At 29.2% G+C, this 18,571-nt stretch overlaps 2 protein-coding genes across 4 annotated transcripts in view; both read right to left on the bottom strand.

The window, feature by feature from the left end:
- The window catches only part of LOC111618856 (fibulin-1-like), a 46,850-nt gene extending 36,922 nt beyond the window's left edge, over window positions 1-9,928 (bottom strand). The window contains exons 1-7 of one of the 3 annotated variants that reach the window (XM_023360457.1): window positions 9,886-9,928; window positions 8,788-9,065; window positions 3,477-3,727; window positions 3,231-3,396; window positions 3,026-3,163; window positions 1,572-1,697; window positions 654-815 (exon numbers count right to left, since the gene is read on the bottom strand). In XM_023360457.1, coding sequence (XP_023216225.1) covers window positions 654-815; window positions 1,572-1,697; window positions 3,026-3,163; window positions 3,231-3,396; window positions 3,477-3,727; window positions 8,788-8,848 — 904 coding nt within the window. In that variant the 5' untranslated portion in view covers window positions 8,849-9,065; window positions 9,886-9,928. Of the gene's footprint in view, window positions 1-653; window positions 816-1,571; window positions 1,698-1,843; window positions 1,991-3,025; window positions 3,164-3,230; window positions 3,397-3,476; window positions 3,728-8,787; window positions 9,066-9,885 lie in introns of those variants that run through there. The other 2 variants (XM_023360458.1, XM_023360459.1) reach the window with 2 other exon arrangements.
- Window positions 9,922-12,325, bottom strand: LOC111618858. Its single transcript, XM_023360462.1, has 6 exons — window positions 12,295-12,325; window positions 12,039-12,220; window positions 11,919-11,972; window positions 10,241-10,324; window positions 10,068-10,164; window positions 9,922-9,980 (listed from the first exon to the last, which is right to left on the bottom strand). The coding sequence occupies exons 2-6, from the start codon at window positions 12,200-12,202 to the stop codon at window positions 9,948-9,950; spliced, it is 432 nt and encodes a 143-aa protein (XP_023216230.1). The 5' UTR covers window positions 12,203-12,220; window positions 12,295-12,325; the 3' UTR covers window positions 9,922-9,947.
- Between the last annotated feature and the right edge of the window lie 6,246 nt (window positions 12,326-18,571).

Here is an 18,571-nt window from a genome sequence, read left to right as displayed (position 1 = left end):
CTGCCAGCCCATTTCTACAAACAAATATTATATTTTTAATTGTGTTGGGATTGTCACCTGTGGACATTTTAAACTGTTTTACATATTCGTGCAGAGGCATAGCCTCTAAAGAAAGGTTGTCTCTGCAATGGAAATAGTTGTTCCTGGTGATTAGACATGGCAAGTAAACTTGGACTCGTATCCAGATGAATTTTATGTTTTATTAAAATGTAATTCTGCCAGCCCATTTCTACAAACAAATATTATTTTTCTATTAAGATTGTTAAGTTTTTTTTAAAAATTTAAATTTAAATTCAACTGAAATTTGTAAACAAGTTTGGAACATTTGCTTTAAAAATTTTGTATTTTAAATTTGATCTATTTAAATCCTACAATGATGTATTGGAATTTATTAATGAATAATTGAAGAATTAATTCATCATAGAGTATCAAATGCTACTTTCAGAAATATAAAACATTATTTTTATTTTTTAACTGCATAGTTCCAGTTTTAATTAAATAATAGTATGCTATTAATAAAAAAATATCTGTATTTATTTGAAGTTGTTTTGCATTAAAATAAATTTTCTATTGTTAAAATTAATATAATTCAAAATAGGAAATATTTAATTTTTAGAAAACATGATTTAAGATTATACAAGCAATAAACTTACCATCACATGTATTAGTTTCCTGATTTAGATAATATCCTAAATAACAATTAGATGCTGAATTTCCAGAATTAATTTCTACACATTCAAAGCCACCAACAGTATTTTGACAAATTTCAATGTTTCGTTTACATGTATCTGTTCTATGAGCACATTCATCAATATCTAATAAATAAACAATTCAATAATATTTATTTGATAAATGTAAACATTTTAAAATATGATTCATTTCTTATGCCTTCTTATTTAATCAACTTTTATGTAATATAATCAATAATGTAATTGTAATTTTAAGAAGTCGAATATTTTTTAAACTAAGCATTTTTGAAAATTTATTCTATCTTGAGAAAACCAACAAATAATAAAATTTTTAAGAAAAACTTTTATAATAAGTGAAAATAAAAAATAAGAAGTGAATTATTAAATAAATTCTGTTTATTTGAATCAATAATTTATTATTATAGAATTCTATTATAAATCATAATACTGAGAGGGAACAGATTTCTGAAAATTTTGAAATTTAAAAAATATTTGACATCTTATCAAAATGTTAATTACATTTAAGCAAAAAATTCTTTATTCTTTTAAAATTATGATAATGCTGATATTAAATATAGCTTTCTCCCATTAATGTAAAAAGCAGCAACTATTTCCCATTAAAAACTACTTTAAAATACTTTAAAAAAATGATAAAAGTACATAAATTATATATGCAGTAAAAACAGAATGTATTACAAAAATTTAAAAGTGCTACTACAATAAAAAAGAATCACTTGCATAAAAATAAAAATATAAATAAGAAAGAAGAAATTAAATATATTAATATGACATTAAAATTGCATATAAGTAAAAAGTAATTTTAAAGTATTTAAATATTTGCAGAGTAAAAATATGAATAATATACTATTCAAATCTATTTACCTGCACAGTTTTGCCCATCAGGTAATAAATGAAATCCAGCATGGCATTCACATTGAATAGCAGTCCCTGTATCCACACAAATATGCTCACAAGGATTATTTGTATCACATTTGTTATTTGATGATTCTGATAAGGTATTAAATTAATTATTAATTAACATTTCTAATGAAAAATTTATACATAAAAATTAAAAAATAATGCTTTCATTCTCAGGAAAGTTACAATATCATTCATTCTCTAAGAGCAAATTTCAATTGAATAAAAGTTCTTACTATCTGAATAATTTCCATTTTTCTTTTCAATTTTCATATTTAATTTTATGGCAGTTTCATTGCAATGCTCAACAATGCATCTTATAATAGAAAATAATGCGCAGCAGTAATATTTTCAATCTGGTTTTTTAATAAGTTATTTTTATATAATAGGAAAGTAATGCATTGATTGTGTTTTCTTGTTAAACATAGAAAAAAAAATGAAAATATGTTTACATAAATATGTTAATTATCACAGAAAATTTAATAAAGCTATTGACAGATAAATTATAAGCTTTGATAATTATAATTCTCTGTAAAAGACATATGTTTTAAAATTAGTTAATAACTAAAATTCATTTCCATTCTTTTGTAATTAATAATTTAAATTTTAACTGAATTATTAATAGTTTTACAATATGCATCTATTATTATTAATTTTTTCTAGCGTATCTAACATTGATTAGGAAATTACCTACATTGCCAACAATAATGATGACTGATAGTGTAAACATTGTGTTGATATTCAAGTCAAAAATATGCCCTTATTATGATGTGGCTTGTACATTGCCACTTTAACTCATGTGATGTCAGGAAAGCAGGAAACAGTGTGCTTTGTATTAAATAATGTAATAATTGTTTTTGAACTCATGGGACCACAACAGGATTCGTATTACATGTCAATATTTTGTATTAACTGAATGAATTAACATGAAAATATCTTTGTTCATGGGACCATAGTCTTTTTGTATTAATGTGGACTTTGCATAAATTGATAACATGTTACTTTTTCTATCAATAATGTTTCAAGATGTGATGACAACCTAAACACAAAATTAAGAATGCAATGTGCATTACCTCCTTTAATCATGACTAACCAAAATGATAATAGGCTCAATCAGTTAGTTATTAATATCCGTTGTAATGTTAATTTTGCTACTCAAGTATTTCAGCTTTAAATTCTGTTGCTACATTTTGCAATCAGCAAAACTTTTCAAAAAAGGAACATAGTTTTGTATATTTAGTTGAATGTTTGTAAATTACAACAAGGAAGAAACATTTTTTAAAAATAAGTGTATTTTTAACATTTCTAACTTTCCTAAGTTAATATATTAATTAATGATTCAAAACTTTAGCTTATATGTAAGTAAAAATATCAAAATTTTTATTTAATTATACTTAATTGAAATTTAATAAAGTTACCTTGAACACAAGATTTTCCATTTGAATGCAAGACAAAACCAGGATTACATTCACAACGATAACTTCCATGAGTGTTTATGCATATATGAGCACATAACTGATTAGGAAACAAGGCACACTCGTTGATATCTTGTCCATCTAATATCAAATCAAGGAAATTACATTTTATATATGTAATTAAGTAATATAATTAAGAAAATCATACCGGGATTAGTTATTTTATTTGTATTATCAATACTATTATCCAAAGCTTGAATACAGCAATCATAATAAGATTCATCCCATGGTGTTCCAAATGAAAAGTTTTTAAACTTGCATTCATTGTTTGTTTTAGCAGCAGCTAAACCAAGTTTGCATCCTTCACAACAATCCTAAAATCAATAGCTTTACTTTACAGAAAAAACAAATAAATTATTCAAAATTTATAAACATAGAATTTATAAAATCTTACTTTATGAGCTTCTCCTCCTACAACAGGAACAATAACACAACCCTGTCCTAATTTGGCAGCATCCTTTCCATTTTTACAATTTGTTATCCTATGAATTCGAACACAGCATATTTCTACTGCTATAAGACAGATGGCCTGAAAAACTGAAGGAATTCCAGTAATAGGAACTGGAAAACCAGCACAAGTAGCATATTTCTGAGCTTCAGAACTTCCAAGTTTGCAACAGTGGTCATAGACAGGTTCTAAAACACCTATAAATAAAAATTGTATCAAACTTCAGATTTAATTATTGATCATAAAGTTCCTTAAAAATCAATATAATAAAAATATAAAATAATAAAACATATTAAAATAAAATAGTTTATTATTTATTATCTTCATTACAATTCATTTTAAGGGGAAAAAATAATCATCATACTTATATTATTTATATTAAATAGTGAATGATCTAAATTGTTTGTATTGATGAATTCATTTACATGAAAAATAATCAGTCATTAGAATGATTTACTCATCCCTTTTTAGTACATTTGAATCTTAAACTTAATAAAAAGTCACCCAGTTACAAAACTTTTTTAGAGTTAAAATTTTGTACCAAAATACTGTATTATTTTTGCCCACCAATTCTGCTCCTATTGGAAAACACTGGACTAGCATTTTATATAGCATTTTAGCTAATAAATAACAAGAACTTCTTGAACAGCTGAAACTGAACCCGAAGAGAATAAATCGAGTCTTTAATAACATACATTCTTTTTACAGAACGTATTCCTCTTCGAGTTCAGCATCAGTTGTTCCATAAGCGTACAGTACATATCTACTGTATAAATAAAGGAGGCAAACTAACATTAGACTGTTTTATTTTTAGTGTTGTATGGATTATTTAAGGTTCGGTCATAGTATCCACGATTGTTTTAATTATATTCATTTTATAAGGGAAACTTTATATTTTTTTCTGATTTACTTTTATATGGCTCTACTTTTTTGTAAAAAATCTCTAATCACTCGTTACCCACGTGGCCAAATCTTTTTTGAAAAACACCGCCAGGTGGCGTTTGAAAATTGCAATTTTGGGAAAAATCCGTCAATGCTCAGAGTTCTTATATTTTGTAGTCAGAGATAATTATCGTCAATGCTATAATTTTCATGTGTCCTACAGAAATATAAAATATAAATATGAAAAAACAAATACGATAAAAACTGTGGCTTATTTTTTAACTTTAGCCAAAAATATAACGGCAATGAAACTTTGTCCCACAGCTGAAAAAAATATGATTAAAATTAAATATGATTAAAAAATTAAATGAAAAAAATATAATTCATTTAATTTTTTAATACCCACTTTAGAGTCCTTTGTCCCTGCCTAGCTACTTACGGCTTGATGGTCTAGCGGTCAAGGTAACATCCTACCGCTCCGGGTTCGAAACCGGATGGGTCACTAAATCCCCAGGAATTTTTCGGGAGTGGTCTGTCCGGTTATGTCGGACCCCGTCCCTCATCACCCGGCCGCACCATTGTGGGACTGGCCGAACCCATAATGGGCTTGCTAAAAGAGGCCCTCTTAGTGCCCACAGGGCGGAATGAGTTTTAAAAAAAATGCCTAGATACAGCACTGATTATCGTCGTTGTATTGGTAATATAGATGGGTTTATGAGTAATTTCCCTTCTGAAATATTCAAAACATGCAATAAAATATGAAAATTATTATCTTAGTCTTTGGCTTTAACTAAACTATTTCACATACTGTATAATTTATAAACTGACGCGACAAGATAAGAAATTGTTATATGACATCATAGTATAGCTTTCGCTTTTGTTTATTAAAATTTTTTCACATTTATAACAGTAAAATCCGATTTTATAGAATATACTGAGTGCCCGGCATGAAAATAAATAAAAATAGTAAGTCACTGGTCTGTGACCAGTGGCTTACTGTTTTTATTTATTTTCATGACGTCCAATGAAATCGATGCAATGCGGAAAGAAAGAAAATAAAAAAGCAGATTCAACGTTGAGATCCTTCCTCTAATTGAATTTTGAATTATATAGGTTGTAAGAAAATTCGTTGCAGAAATAGAGACTTATATTATCTCATTTGGATTCTTTTCGTAAATTTTTCGGTGGACACCGCATAAGTGCATAGGACAATCTAGATAAACTTGGGGTGCCTAATAATCTCTACCTTTGACAGTTCACAAGAGTTTCATTTCGTTTCTATAAAAATCAGAAATTCAATTTTCTACAAAATAAGACATTTGATTCTTTTATAAAGTACATTATGACTTNAGTTAAAAACAAAATAACCATTATAGGTTTGGCCGAAACGATAAAGAGAATGATTAAAAGTTCTCCTATGGCCCACGTGAGAGTGAAAAAATTATAGTCTGCAAAATCATTTTTGGCAACCTCGCTCGTTACTATTTTTGGCTGTATATCTACTAGTACTTGCACTGCTATTGGTGTCAATGTTAGATTTTAGCGTGGTCACGATTTTAGGATATTTTCAAACTTTTTTCGCCCTGTGGGCAGTAAGTGGGGCTCTTTTAGCAAACACATTATGAGTTCGGCCAGGTCCACAATGAATCGGCCGTTAAGGAGGGATGGGGCCGATATATCCGGTCGGACCAACCCCAAAAAATTCCTGGGATTTTTCGACCCGTCCGGATTTGATCTCGTGTCCCCAAAGCAGTAAGCTGCCACCTTGACCGCTCGACCATCCGGCCGTCAACATGCAACATTTGCGATGGAACAGCTGTTCTATGATGTAGCTTTGCGCTATGATGTAGGCTTAATGATTTTATTTAAATTTCTGCACAGCGTGCAGAATTTGATTACTATTGCACGACGGCTGTAAGGTGCGTCGATGGCTACTAAGAGGGCCTTTGGGCATGCCCATTTTAGATTCGACCAGGTTTATAATAAATAGGTGGCCGGGTGATGAGGAAGGAAGCCCGACATATCCGGATACTTCTGAGAACGGTCAAAAAACCCAGGAATTTCTCAGGGAGTGGTTCCATCAGTTTCCCAGTTTACGCTCTGGGAAACTGATGCCGGTTCTCCCAGAGTGGTGTACTGCCACCTTAACCGCTCGGCTATCCGAACGTCGAGTTTAGCTGGTGATAAGGGACAGATCCGACATATCCCTAGCAATCCATCCTTAAAAATTTCTGAATCGACTCGGATTCGGTCGCAGACTGATAGCCTACCTTCACTGTCTCAATCATTCAGCAGTCGATTTATTAATACAGTAGATTCTTGTAAGAGTCAATCCCTAAGACATAATGTTGCCAACTATCTTCCATTTGGGAGGGAAGTATTTCATTGAACTGTATTGTTCTCCCATCCTTCTTTTATCAATAATTTCCCTTTTGAGTACAATTTAAATTGTTTGCTTTTTAAATGTACTTTGTTAAATCTGTCTGAACTTTTCTTAAATGTCTTATTTTTGAATTTATGCTAACTCTAATTACTATTAAAAAATTACGTAAATAGCCCATTAGCTATCCACATAAAGTTTAATAATAATAATTAATATAAGTTTCGAACCAAACTCTTCGTAAATATTAAAAATGCTTCTCGAATTACAAATAATAGCATTTAATTAAGCTTTTGTTAATGAAATAAAATAAATATAAATGATTCGAAACGATATTTCCTAATAATTTTTATTCTTATAAATTTAATTAATCTTTATCTTTTTTCATTTGCTTTTAGATGGTAACTTTTAAGAAAGATTGAGCGCCGTTCCATAAAAAGCACCTTCTTTCGCACCTTCTTGATCACTTTTTTTTCTCAACTTACATTCGTTAGATTAAAAAATTAATCTAAATTTTTAATCTAGACATTATATGAAATGAATATTATAAAGTCTCTACATTAGTTTCACTGAGAGAAAAATAACCTCTAGACATTAATAGTTTTTTATCACTATGACTCTTAATCATAAAACTCTATCTTCCAATAGATTAAAGGAGTTTGTAAGATTAAAAAAGGTTAAAAAATACTATTCCAAATTATTTTAAATTTAATTTTTCATTAAGAAAAGTTTAATTAATTTATTATTGTTTCTTTTTTTTTCTTTCGAGAATCGCTTTTTGTAAAGTTTGGTTAAAAAAAAAAAAGTATTTATATTATAGTTAAGATCAATAATCCAATCTCATTTTGAGCAGTTAAAATAGGAATGAACTATGTTAATTATTATCAATGCTTTAATGCTAAAATAAAGCTTACATTGTACTTAAATTCTATATTTCAAAAGTGATATAGATGAGCAAATTTGTTTTTGACATATTATTTTGCAATCTGGGTTTCGAGGACTTATTATCATATGTTATCGCTAAATATTTAAATTGTGTTCGAGACATATTTTTGATAATATTTATCTCTTTCATTTAAAAAAAAAAATCGAAAACAAATATGAAAATATAAGTTGATGCTATTACTTAATAAAAATTAATTAATTAATTAATAATTAATTTTTTTTCTATAAATTTCTTATAAGTTTTCAACATTTAAAGTCATTTTAAGTAAAATTATCTAATGCAGAAAATTTCCTTGAAAAGATTTGTCAATATCGATATTATTTAAGATAAAGCACTAAAATGTTGGCCATTTTCTAAACATCTTCAAAGTGAACTTTAACCTCTTGGAAACAGCAGGGTAGAAGTTCAATCGAACATGGAATTTGTTTATCAAAAATCGAGTTTGATGTAAATTATGTCCCTTAGATAACCCATTTCTTGACTATAATATTAAATAATTACTTGAATAAATAATAATAATAGTAAATTTAAAAATTATGTTTTTTGAAAATTATAATTTATGCGTAAATCTCACAAGTATTTTGTATATTATAAATTAAAATAAATAAAACAGAGATTTAATAATTATATAAATTATGACAACATTTTATATGTCATTAGATAATTATTTTATTTGTTTAAGTACAAATAGCAAATTTTAATGGGTATTAAATTAATTAAAAGTATCTTTTATTAGATTAAAATCAATCTTTTTATTATCAATTTTTTTTATTACTTATTATTTACAAATTGATAAATAACTAGGATTAAAGCATTTAATTTCTACTAAAATAAGCAAGGTTTTTTGCATTTGTAAGGTGAAATAAATCGTATAAATACTCAGTATATAAAGCTGGAGAAGATGAAAAGCTTGAAGTCCTGCATAAGATAGAAACTACTGTATTTGCAAATTATCTAATTTGCTTAAAAGTTAACAAATGAAATCACAGTTTTAGTATAGCAGTTAAAGTTATGAAACTAGACAGATAAAACATGTGAAGCATACTTACTTGAAGAATCTGATATGTGGAAAAGTATTCCTAAAACAACAAATACAACTTTGTACAACATTTAGCTTCCTGTTACTTTAATCCAAGTGTTCATCGACTTAATAATCAATAATCAAATCACGTGGATATAACTTCTAACCGTATTACATGGCAAAGGCAACTTTGTAAGAACTCTCCACTCCGTGCTTGAACTGAACTATTGAGATAAAACGTATCCCATAGATAGCAGGCTTGTGTAAGAAATCATTGTTGTGCCAAATAGGTTGTCGACCTTACAACTTAAAAAAAAAAAAGAAAGAGATTATACTACAGGTATCATTTTAAAAAAATACAAATTCCAATTTATTACTTCATAACGATCCGAAATAATTTAGGGAATTTATTCAATATTTTGTGGAAAATTCCAGTAAATAAATTTTGAAATTTTAAAAAATTAATATAAATTTTAAGTTGCATAATTAATATAAAATATTTAATTATTTTTTATTCATTCATTTCATATCAAAGGAGAATCTAGGAACGAATCTTAAGGAAGCGATTTTTAATTCATGTAATAAAATGAATAATATATTAAAGTTATACAACCTTTTATAATTACTTAAAATAAACTACATAAATAATTGTTTCTTCCTCTATAATCCTAAACTAATAGGATTGAGAATTTCAATCAGCAATTCTAACATCCAAAAGTTTACGATAATAAGTAGAACATTGTTTTATCGTCGTAAACTTCTAGAAGTTGGAATTGCTAATTGAAATTCTCAATTTTATCAGCTTAGGATTATAGAGGAGGAAACAATAGAACTACAACATCCCCTATTCATACATAAACAATATTAAAATGTAGCAAATTGAAAAGTAATGGTAAAAATGTTAAAATATAAACATTTGAAAAACAATGAAGCTCCTGTTGTCATAAAAAACTAGAGGGAAAGATGGGACAATCGTCCCTACAGTTGCGTATCTCTCCCTCTAGATCCGTTCCTGTTTTATATAGGACCTGGAAAGGGGGGAAAATTATATTTACTGTAAATATATTCAGTTCTAATTCAAAAATTCAATATAATAATAATAATTTTTTTAACATTATTTTATTACAATCAATTTTACAGCATTTAATTTTCAAACATTCATATTTGTGTAGATATTATTTTGTTTCTTTATTTATAGTGACCAGAAAAATTTCTTTCTTTCTAGAAAATATAATTAATATTATGAAAAAACATTAAGATATAAAATAAATCTTATAAATATTGAATTATAATTTAAAAAAAAAATACATTAATTGATGGAAATTTTCTGGTTTCAGAATCGAATGTTGTGTAAAATCCACCAGCAGCTCTTCCTAAATTAGTGTATTCTGTATTTGGAACAAAACTAAATAATAAAAAAATAAAGTAAATAAATAAAGAAAATATTATTTAAAGAATTAGAATTTTATAAAATAATTTACTTTTTATTATTAATTGTAACAATTGGTGAATCATTCAAATTCATTTTTAATTCATTTATTTCAAAAGGTGAACTTCTAACGTATCTGAAGACATTTTAAATTATTAAGTAATATTATAGTTGTTATTTATTGAAGGTTTTGTTATTTTAAACTTACGAAAATTTATGAATTTTAGTGGGTCTTTCACAAGAAATACATTTAGCAATTTGTCTAATGATAGAAAATAGATTTATATCAATCATTATTTATAACAAAAATATAAGAAAATTTATATACAATTTTGTCCCTGCGGGGATAGGTGCTTCTGATTCCATTATAGTTTTCATTTGTTTCATTTTAATAGCCAGAGCATTTATGCGTTTTTGAAAGCTTTCTGACACATCTTCTAATCTAATGGCGTCTACTTTATTATTTAAACCGTCTGTTAAATTTTTTATCATTCTTTGTACATCTTGTTCCTAAACTCCCATAAAAAGATTTGTTAGCCTATACTATACTTACTTATTAAATAGATTATTTATTAATATTTCACATTATAATTGCATAGATATAATAATAGTAATTTGTCAGATTCTTATATAATTCAATTTTATACTTGAGAAGCAAATTTAGTCATCAACTCTTGCAAGCCATTAGTAACATCGTTCAACATAAGATCATAATCATTCTTGCTAACTTTCTCATTCACATCTTGAATATCTGCTTTCTTCAATACAATTTAAATTAAATTAAATATTTTGATAATTTTATATATTAATATATAATATATCTTCCAAAATAAAATTACATTTTTAAGTGCGTTTTCAGTTTCATCCTTATTAGCCTTGATGAATTTTATTTGTGAAATTGCACTTTGCATTTCCTAGAATATAATAAAATTAAAAAAAAACATTAAATGATATTAAAAATATTTCATCAATATATTAATAACCAGAACCAGGTTTAGATTTATTGTAGTCCTAACTATAATATAAAAGAAGTCTTTTCGTTACATCAATTAACAATACAGCTTACATACTGATTTTAAGTATGGCACCTCGTAGAATAAGGTCCTAAGCTGTATCTTTAAATTTTACAGTGGATTATCGATATATTAAACTTTCAAAGGACTAAGCTAAATTATTCACTATATACGTAAAGAATAACAAAAATCAACTAAATTTTTCACTATATCGGGCGACCACTATACCAACGTAAGTTATATAAATCTGGTTCTGATAATACTTCTATCAATAATACTTCTATGGCTTCAATCTGTTCACAATCTTTTTCCACATTCTTTAACCGTTTTTGCATTTCATAGAAAATTTCTTTGTCCTCTGGAGTAAATCCTCTTTCTTGAACACACATAAGCATTTCTGTTTTATCTATTTGCTTGTTTAAATCACATTGTAACAGTTCAAGAGTATCTTTTTGTTTTTTAACATCTACTGCTAATTTTTTCAATGCTAATCGGCAATTCATAACTTGTCCCACTAGATTAGAACTATTTACGTCTCCTAAATCATCGTTTTCAAATTTTTCTATTATGGGTTGCACTTTTTCTATTAATTCTTCATACTAATAATAGCGAGACAAAACAAATCTAATTACAAAAACTTCCTAAATAGAAAATTTTTAAATTATTAAGTAATATTATAGTTGTTATTTATTGAAGGTTTTGTTATTTTAAACTTACGAAAATTTATGAATTTTAGTGGGTCTTTCACAAGAAATACATTTAGCAATTTGTCTAATGATAGAAAATAGATTTATATCAATCATTATTTATAACAAAAATATAAGAAAATTTATATACAATTTTGTCCCTGCGGGGATAGGTGCTTCTGATTCCATTATAGTTTTCATTTGTTTCATTTTAATAGCCAGAGCATTTATGCGTTTTTGAAAGCTTTCTGACACATCTTCTAATCTAATGGCGTCTACTTTATTATTTAAACCGTCTGTTAAATTTTTTATCATTCTTTGTACATCTTGTTCCTAAACTCCCATAAAAAGATTTGTTAGCCTATACTATACTTACTTATTAAATAGATTATTTATTAATATTTCACATTATAATTGCATAGATATAATAATAGTAATTTGTCAGATTCTTATATAATTCAATTTTATACTTGAGAAGCANAAACAAATCTAATTACAAAAACTTCCTAAATAGAAAATTTTTAAATTAATAACTATAAAAAAATGATAAAATTTGCTCACCAAACGACCTAAAGTTGCTAAATCGAATGATCCTAAATATAAAAATAATAATAATTATCGTTTATAGGAATTTTAACCTGCTATCATAGTTTCATAGTTTCTTTCAATAGTAACATAAGTAAGGATATATCTCGTTTTATAATTAATTAACTAAAATAAAAACAGTATAAATTATATTTTTTGTATTTCAAAATAATTACTGTAATTGTACCGATTTATAAGACGGTTTGCTAGTTTTATAGTATAGTTTTTTTTCCCATTCCCTATCCTGTGGACACTAAGAGCAACTTTTTAATCGTGTTATTGTGGATTCGGCCATGATCACAATGCGACTGACCGGGTGGTAAGGGACGAGGGCACGACGTATCCAGGATTTAGCACCATAAAAAATTTTCTGGGATTGTTCGTTTGGATTACATCTGAAGGAGTGCATATACATTTGGAATCAAACTGATCCAAGATTAATCTGATCATTCAAATCTCGCATACAAACGAACTATAGCGATTTGATTAATCTCGATCCGCGTATACAAACTTAATCTATTATGAACTTGATAGCGATAAAGCTAATCCGAGCAAAGGATAGGGTCGTTTGAATCGGATAAAAAAGATTAAAGATGGCGACCTCCGTGGTTAAAGTAAAACTGATAGTTGACAGCAAAGAAATGTTTAACTGTCGACAATGAAAAGTATTAAAACTTTATAAATGGTAAGTGAATACATTATTAAAATATCTGATAAACCGAGATGAAAAAAAAATAAGTATTAAGAGACAGTTTTGAGAGATTGTACGGTAAAATGCATGGGGTGCGCTCTCCCATTTTGCCATTATGTAAGCAATTTTTTACAGAGTAAAAAAAAATTCAATCCTACTTGTATACTTTCCGCCAACTGACACACATATTAGAAGCGATCTGTATCACATGACAAAGACTGATCCGATCTTACAGATCGATCCATTCGAAACGAAAAGTATATGAACCCAAGCACTATTATGTGTAGTTCTTATTGTTTACGAATTGAAATACTTTAATTTAGCGCTATACTTGACTAAATTGCAGTTTTAAAAGCGAACGGATAGTGGCACTAAATGAAATCGACAATTGTCTATAAATAGTATAAAATCTATAAACTATGAAAAAGTATATATATAACACTCTTCCTATGTTAAAAATAAAATTAATAAATCCAAGTTGACATTATTAAATATAGGCTACAAAATTCCACAAAAGAAATAAAAATACTAATTAATTTAAACAATGAATGTAGATGCTATGTAAAATTAAATTTCAATTTAGTAACTATATTATAATGAATTTAACTTAGTTTTTTAAATTAAAATATAATAACTTACTCTTTTCTTCACTGCCCAAGCCGGTATTTTTCTATAAGTTAAAAGATTTTGAAAAATGAATTTTATTAAGATTAAAACAACAAAAACAATATAAGTTACTTCAAGAAACGTGAGTCTATCTTCTAACACATCTACTTGATTACGAACATTTTCAAAATTTCTATCCCCATAAAGCTATAAATTGTTATCAGGTATATAAACATTAAAAATTCATTCAAAAATAAGTAAGTATGACAGACATTTTTAAGTTATAATTACCAAGTCATTCATTTTTGTTTTCAATTGTAGCAATTTATCGAGGTCAGTTAATATATCGGAAATTGTGGAATCTGTCTCACTTTTGTCTGTTAGATATTCTTCTGATAGTACAAACATTTCTAATTTAGCATTGACAGAATTCTAATAAAAGCAAAAATTATAATATTCCACCTTTAATTTAGAAATGAATACAATAATAATATTTTTAAAATACTCTTTAAATAGATAAAAACAAGGTATAAGACTTACAGAACCAATGTTATTTAAAATTGGTTCGCTTTTAATGACAATTTCGAAGATGAACAAATGGCGCTAAATCAAAGTCTGACTATATTTTACTTATTTCAATTATGCAAAACCATTATCAAAAAGGGATTGTTCATAAATTACTTAACGCTATTTTTTTTTACTTTTCAACACCATTCTACCCCCGCAATGCTTCGTAATGCTGTTGCACATACTCGACCCAAAATTACGTAACGCATATTCTTGATTAATTAATCCCCTTAATTGTACTAAGCGATAATATATGGCACAAGTACCGAACGTTACATTATTTTGTTAAATACATATATAACGTATAAAAGAGCGACATAAACGGCATGATTCTCTATGCAATACTTCAGAGACAAAAATGAATCGTTCCGTTACGCAAGGGCTGAGACTATAATATTACGTAACGTTTCTGTAAACATCTTTACCCCCTTGTAACGTTTCGTAAGGATTACCTGCTTACCCAACCACCATATCTACGTTACATAATTTATGGATAGTCCAAAAAACATAAGCATATCAGAGAAAAAGTGCTAAAAAATATAACATATTATGAATAATGAAATTTATATATAATAAAATATAAAAGTAACTTTATTTGTTAATACTTGTATTTAAATTATTGAGAAAAGTGATTATGAATCAGTATTTTATTTTATTTTTAAACTAAAGATAAATACTTACAATAGAGTCTAATAAACGAAGAATGTTTTCTTCGATGTTAATCTTGATTATATTCTGATAGAATAATTAATTAATTTAAAATTACTGAAATTATAACTCATTTAAAGTTTGTAAATTAGTTCATTATCCTAACTTACATCTGTTTTTTTCTTATATTCAAATTCTCGTCTTTGTCTATCAATAGATTTTGCGTGAACATTCAAAGAACAGACAATCTACGAGTATATGAAGAATTTTGAATGCTTAATAATATATTTAATCAGCGACTATCTAATAAATTTCTGATTACCTTTTCAACACCTGATTCAAGAGCATTAATACGCTTTGAAAAATTCACGGTCTTCCACATGTTTGAAACTAACCATCTGTTCCCAATGCAAAAAGTATCCGAACGCTTTCTAATATCATCTGATGCATTTCTTCGTATCTGTTTAGATGATTCAATATAATCTGTATTTTCTTGATCTGTGCTTTTTAACTCCATAGACGAAATTTGAGATTTGGTTCCTTTTAAACTCGACATGATACTCAATACATGTTCTTGTATGAATTCAAATCCACTTTTTTCGCTTAATTCTTCCATTTTTGATTCTCCAAATTCTGCATTTTCCTGTATTTCTTCTTTAGATGAAACTTCTGAATGAGTTGAGCTGGTAACTATTAAATCTTTGGTGATTCCTTCATCATTATTTATATTACTTTCGATTTCATATGAATTTGCGAGTTCCATTTCTTCTATTATTTCGGAATTTTCTTTAAATGAAGGCTCATGTTGTTCACTTTTAACTTNGGTCATAGTATCCACGATTGTTTTAATTATATTCATTTTATAAGGGAAACTTTATATTTTTTTCTGATTTACTTTTATATGGCTCTACTTTTTTGTAAAAAATCTCTAATCACTCGTTACCCACGTGGCCAAATCTTTTTTGAAAAACACCGCCAGGTGGCGTTTGAAAATTGCAATTTTGGGAAAAATCCGTCAATGCTCAGAGTTCTTATATTTTGTAGTCAGAGATAATTATCGTCAATGCTATAATTTTCATGTGTCCTACAGAAATATAAAATATAAATATGAAAAAACAAATACGATAAAAACTGTGGCTTATTTTTTAACTTTAGCCAAAAATATAACGGCAATGAAACTTTGTCCCACAGCTGAAAAAAATATGATTAAAATTAAATATGATTAAAAAATTAAATGAAAAAAATATAATTCATTTAATTTTTTAATACCCACTTTAGAGTCCTTTGTCCCTGCCTAGCTACTTACGGCTTGATGGTCTAGCGGTCAAGGTAACATCCTACCGCTCCGGGTTCGAAACCGGATGGGTCACTAAATCCCCAGGAATTTTTCGGGAGTGGTCTGTCCGGTTATGTCGGACCCCGTCCCTCATCACCCGGCCGCACCATTGTGGGACTGGCCGAACCCATAATGGGCTTGCTAAAAGAGGCCCTCTTAGTGCCCACAGGGCGGAATGAGTTTTAAAAAACCTGCCTAGATACAGCACTGATTATCGTCGTTGTATTGGTAATATAGATGGGTTTATGAGTAATTTCCCTTCTGAAATATTCAAAACATGCAATAAAATATGAAAATTATTATCTTAGTCTTTGGCTTTAACTAAACTATTTCACATACTGTATAATTTATAAACTGACGCGACAAGATAAGAAATTGTTATATGACATCATAGTATAGCTTTCGCTTTTGTTTATTAAAATTTTTTCACATTTATAACAGTAAAATCCGATTTTATAGAATATACTGAGTGCCCGGCATGAAAATAAATAAAAATAGTAAGTCACTGGTCTGTGACCAGTGGCTTACTGTTTTTATTTATTTTCATGACGTCCAATGAAATCGATGCAATGCGGAAAGAAAGAAAATAAAAAAGCAGATTCAACGTTGAGATCCTTCCTCTAATTGAATTTTGAATTATATAGGTTGTAAGAAAATTCGTTGCAGAAATAGAGACTTATATTATCTCATTTGGATTCTTTTCGTAAATTTTTCGGTGGACACCGCATAAGTGCATAGGACAATCTAGATAAACTTGGGGTGCCTAATAATCTCTACCTTTGACAGTTCACAAGAGTTTCATTTCGTTTCTATAAAAATCAGAAATTCAATTTTCTACAAAATAAGACATTTGATTCTTTTATAAAGTACATTATGACTTCTCTATCTCCATTTCTGACAGTACCTTTTGACGGCCGGATGTCCAAGGCCATTAAGCATCAGCTTACTTCTCTGGGGGTCTTGAGATCGAATTCAAACGAGCAGCTTTCCAGGAATTTTTCATGAACGGACTGTTCTGGATATGTCGGGTCTCGTCCCTCTCAAATCTACATGTACTACCCCATGTACGGCCTACAAATGTACTACGCCGTTATAGGTAGACCGGATAGCCGAGCGGTCAAGGTGGCAACCTACCGCTCTGGAGGACTCGGGATCGAATCCGGACGGGTCAAGGAATCTCCAGGAATTTTTCGGGGGTGATCCGTTCGGATATGTCGGGCCCCGTCCTGACGGACGGGGCCCGACATATCCGAACGCCACAATGGGGCGCCCCCGGGGCCCACAATGGACCTGCTATAAGAGGCTCTCTTAATGCCCACAGGGCGGAGAGAGTTAAAAACAAAATAACCATTATAGGTTTGGCCGAAACGATAAAGAGAATGATTAAAAGTTCTCCTATGGCCCACGTGAGAGTGAAAAAATTATAGTCTGCAAAATCATTTTTGGCAACCTCGCTCGTTACTATTTTTGGCTGTATATCTACTAGTACTTGCACTGCTATTGGTGTCAATGTTAGATTTTAGCGTGGTCACGATTTTAGGATATTTTCAAACTTTTTTCGCCCTGTGGGCAGTAAGTGGGGCTCTTTTAGCAAACACATTATGAGTTCGGCCAGGTCCACAATGAATCGGCCGTTAAGGAGGGATGGGGCCGATATATCCGGTCGGACCAACCCCAAAAAATTCCTGGGATTTTTCGACCCGTCCGGATTTGATCTCGTGTCCCCAAAGCAGTAAGCTGCCACCTTGACCGCTCGACCATCCGGCCGTCAACATGCAACATTTGCGATGGAACAGCTGTTCTATGATGTAGCTTTGCGCTATGATGTAGGCTTAATGATTTTATTTAAATTTCTGCACAGCGTGCAGAATTTGATTACTATTGCACGACGGCTGTAAGGTGCGTCGATGGCTACTAAGAGGGCCTTTGGGCATGCCCATTTTAGATTCGACCAGGTTTATAATAAATAGGTGGCCGGGTGATGAGGAAGGAAGCCCGACATATCCGGATACTTCTGAGAACGGTCAAAAAACCCAGGAATTTCTCAGGGAGTGGTTCCATCAGTTTCCCAGTTTACGCTCTGGGAAACTGATGCCGGTTCTCCCAGAGTGGTGTACTGCCACCTTAACCGCTCGGCTATCCGAACGTCGAGTTTAGCTGGTGATAAGGGACAGATCCGACATATCCCTAGCAATCCATCCTTAAAAATTTCTGAATCGACTCGGATTCGGTCGCAGACTGATAGCCTACC

Source organism: Centruroides sculpturatus, unplaced genomic scaffold (genome assembly GCF_000671375.1).
Source record: "Centruroides sculpturatus isolate CEXI.00-Female unplaced genomic scaffold, Cexi_2.0 scaffold149, whole genome shotgun sequence".
Classification (NCBI taxonomy): domain Eukaryota; kingdom Metazoa; phylum Arthropoda; class Arachnida; order Scorpiones; family Buthidae; genus Centruroides; species Centruroides sculpturatus.
Note: the sequence above shows the minus strand (reverse complement) of the source record. Positions and strands in the feature narration are given on the sequence as shown.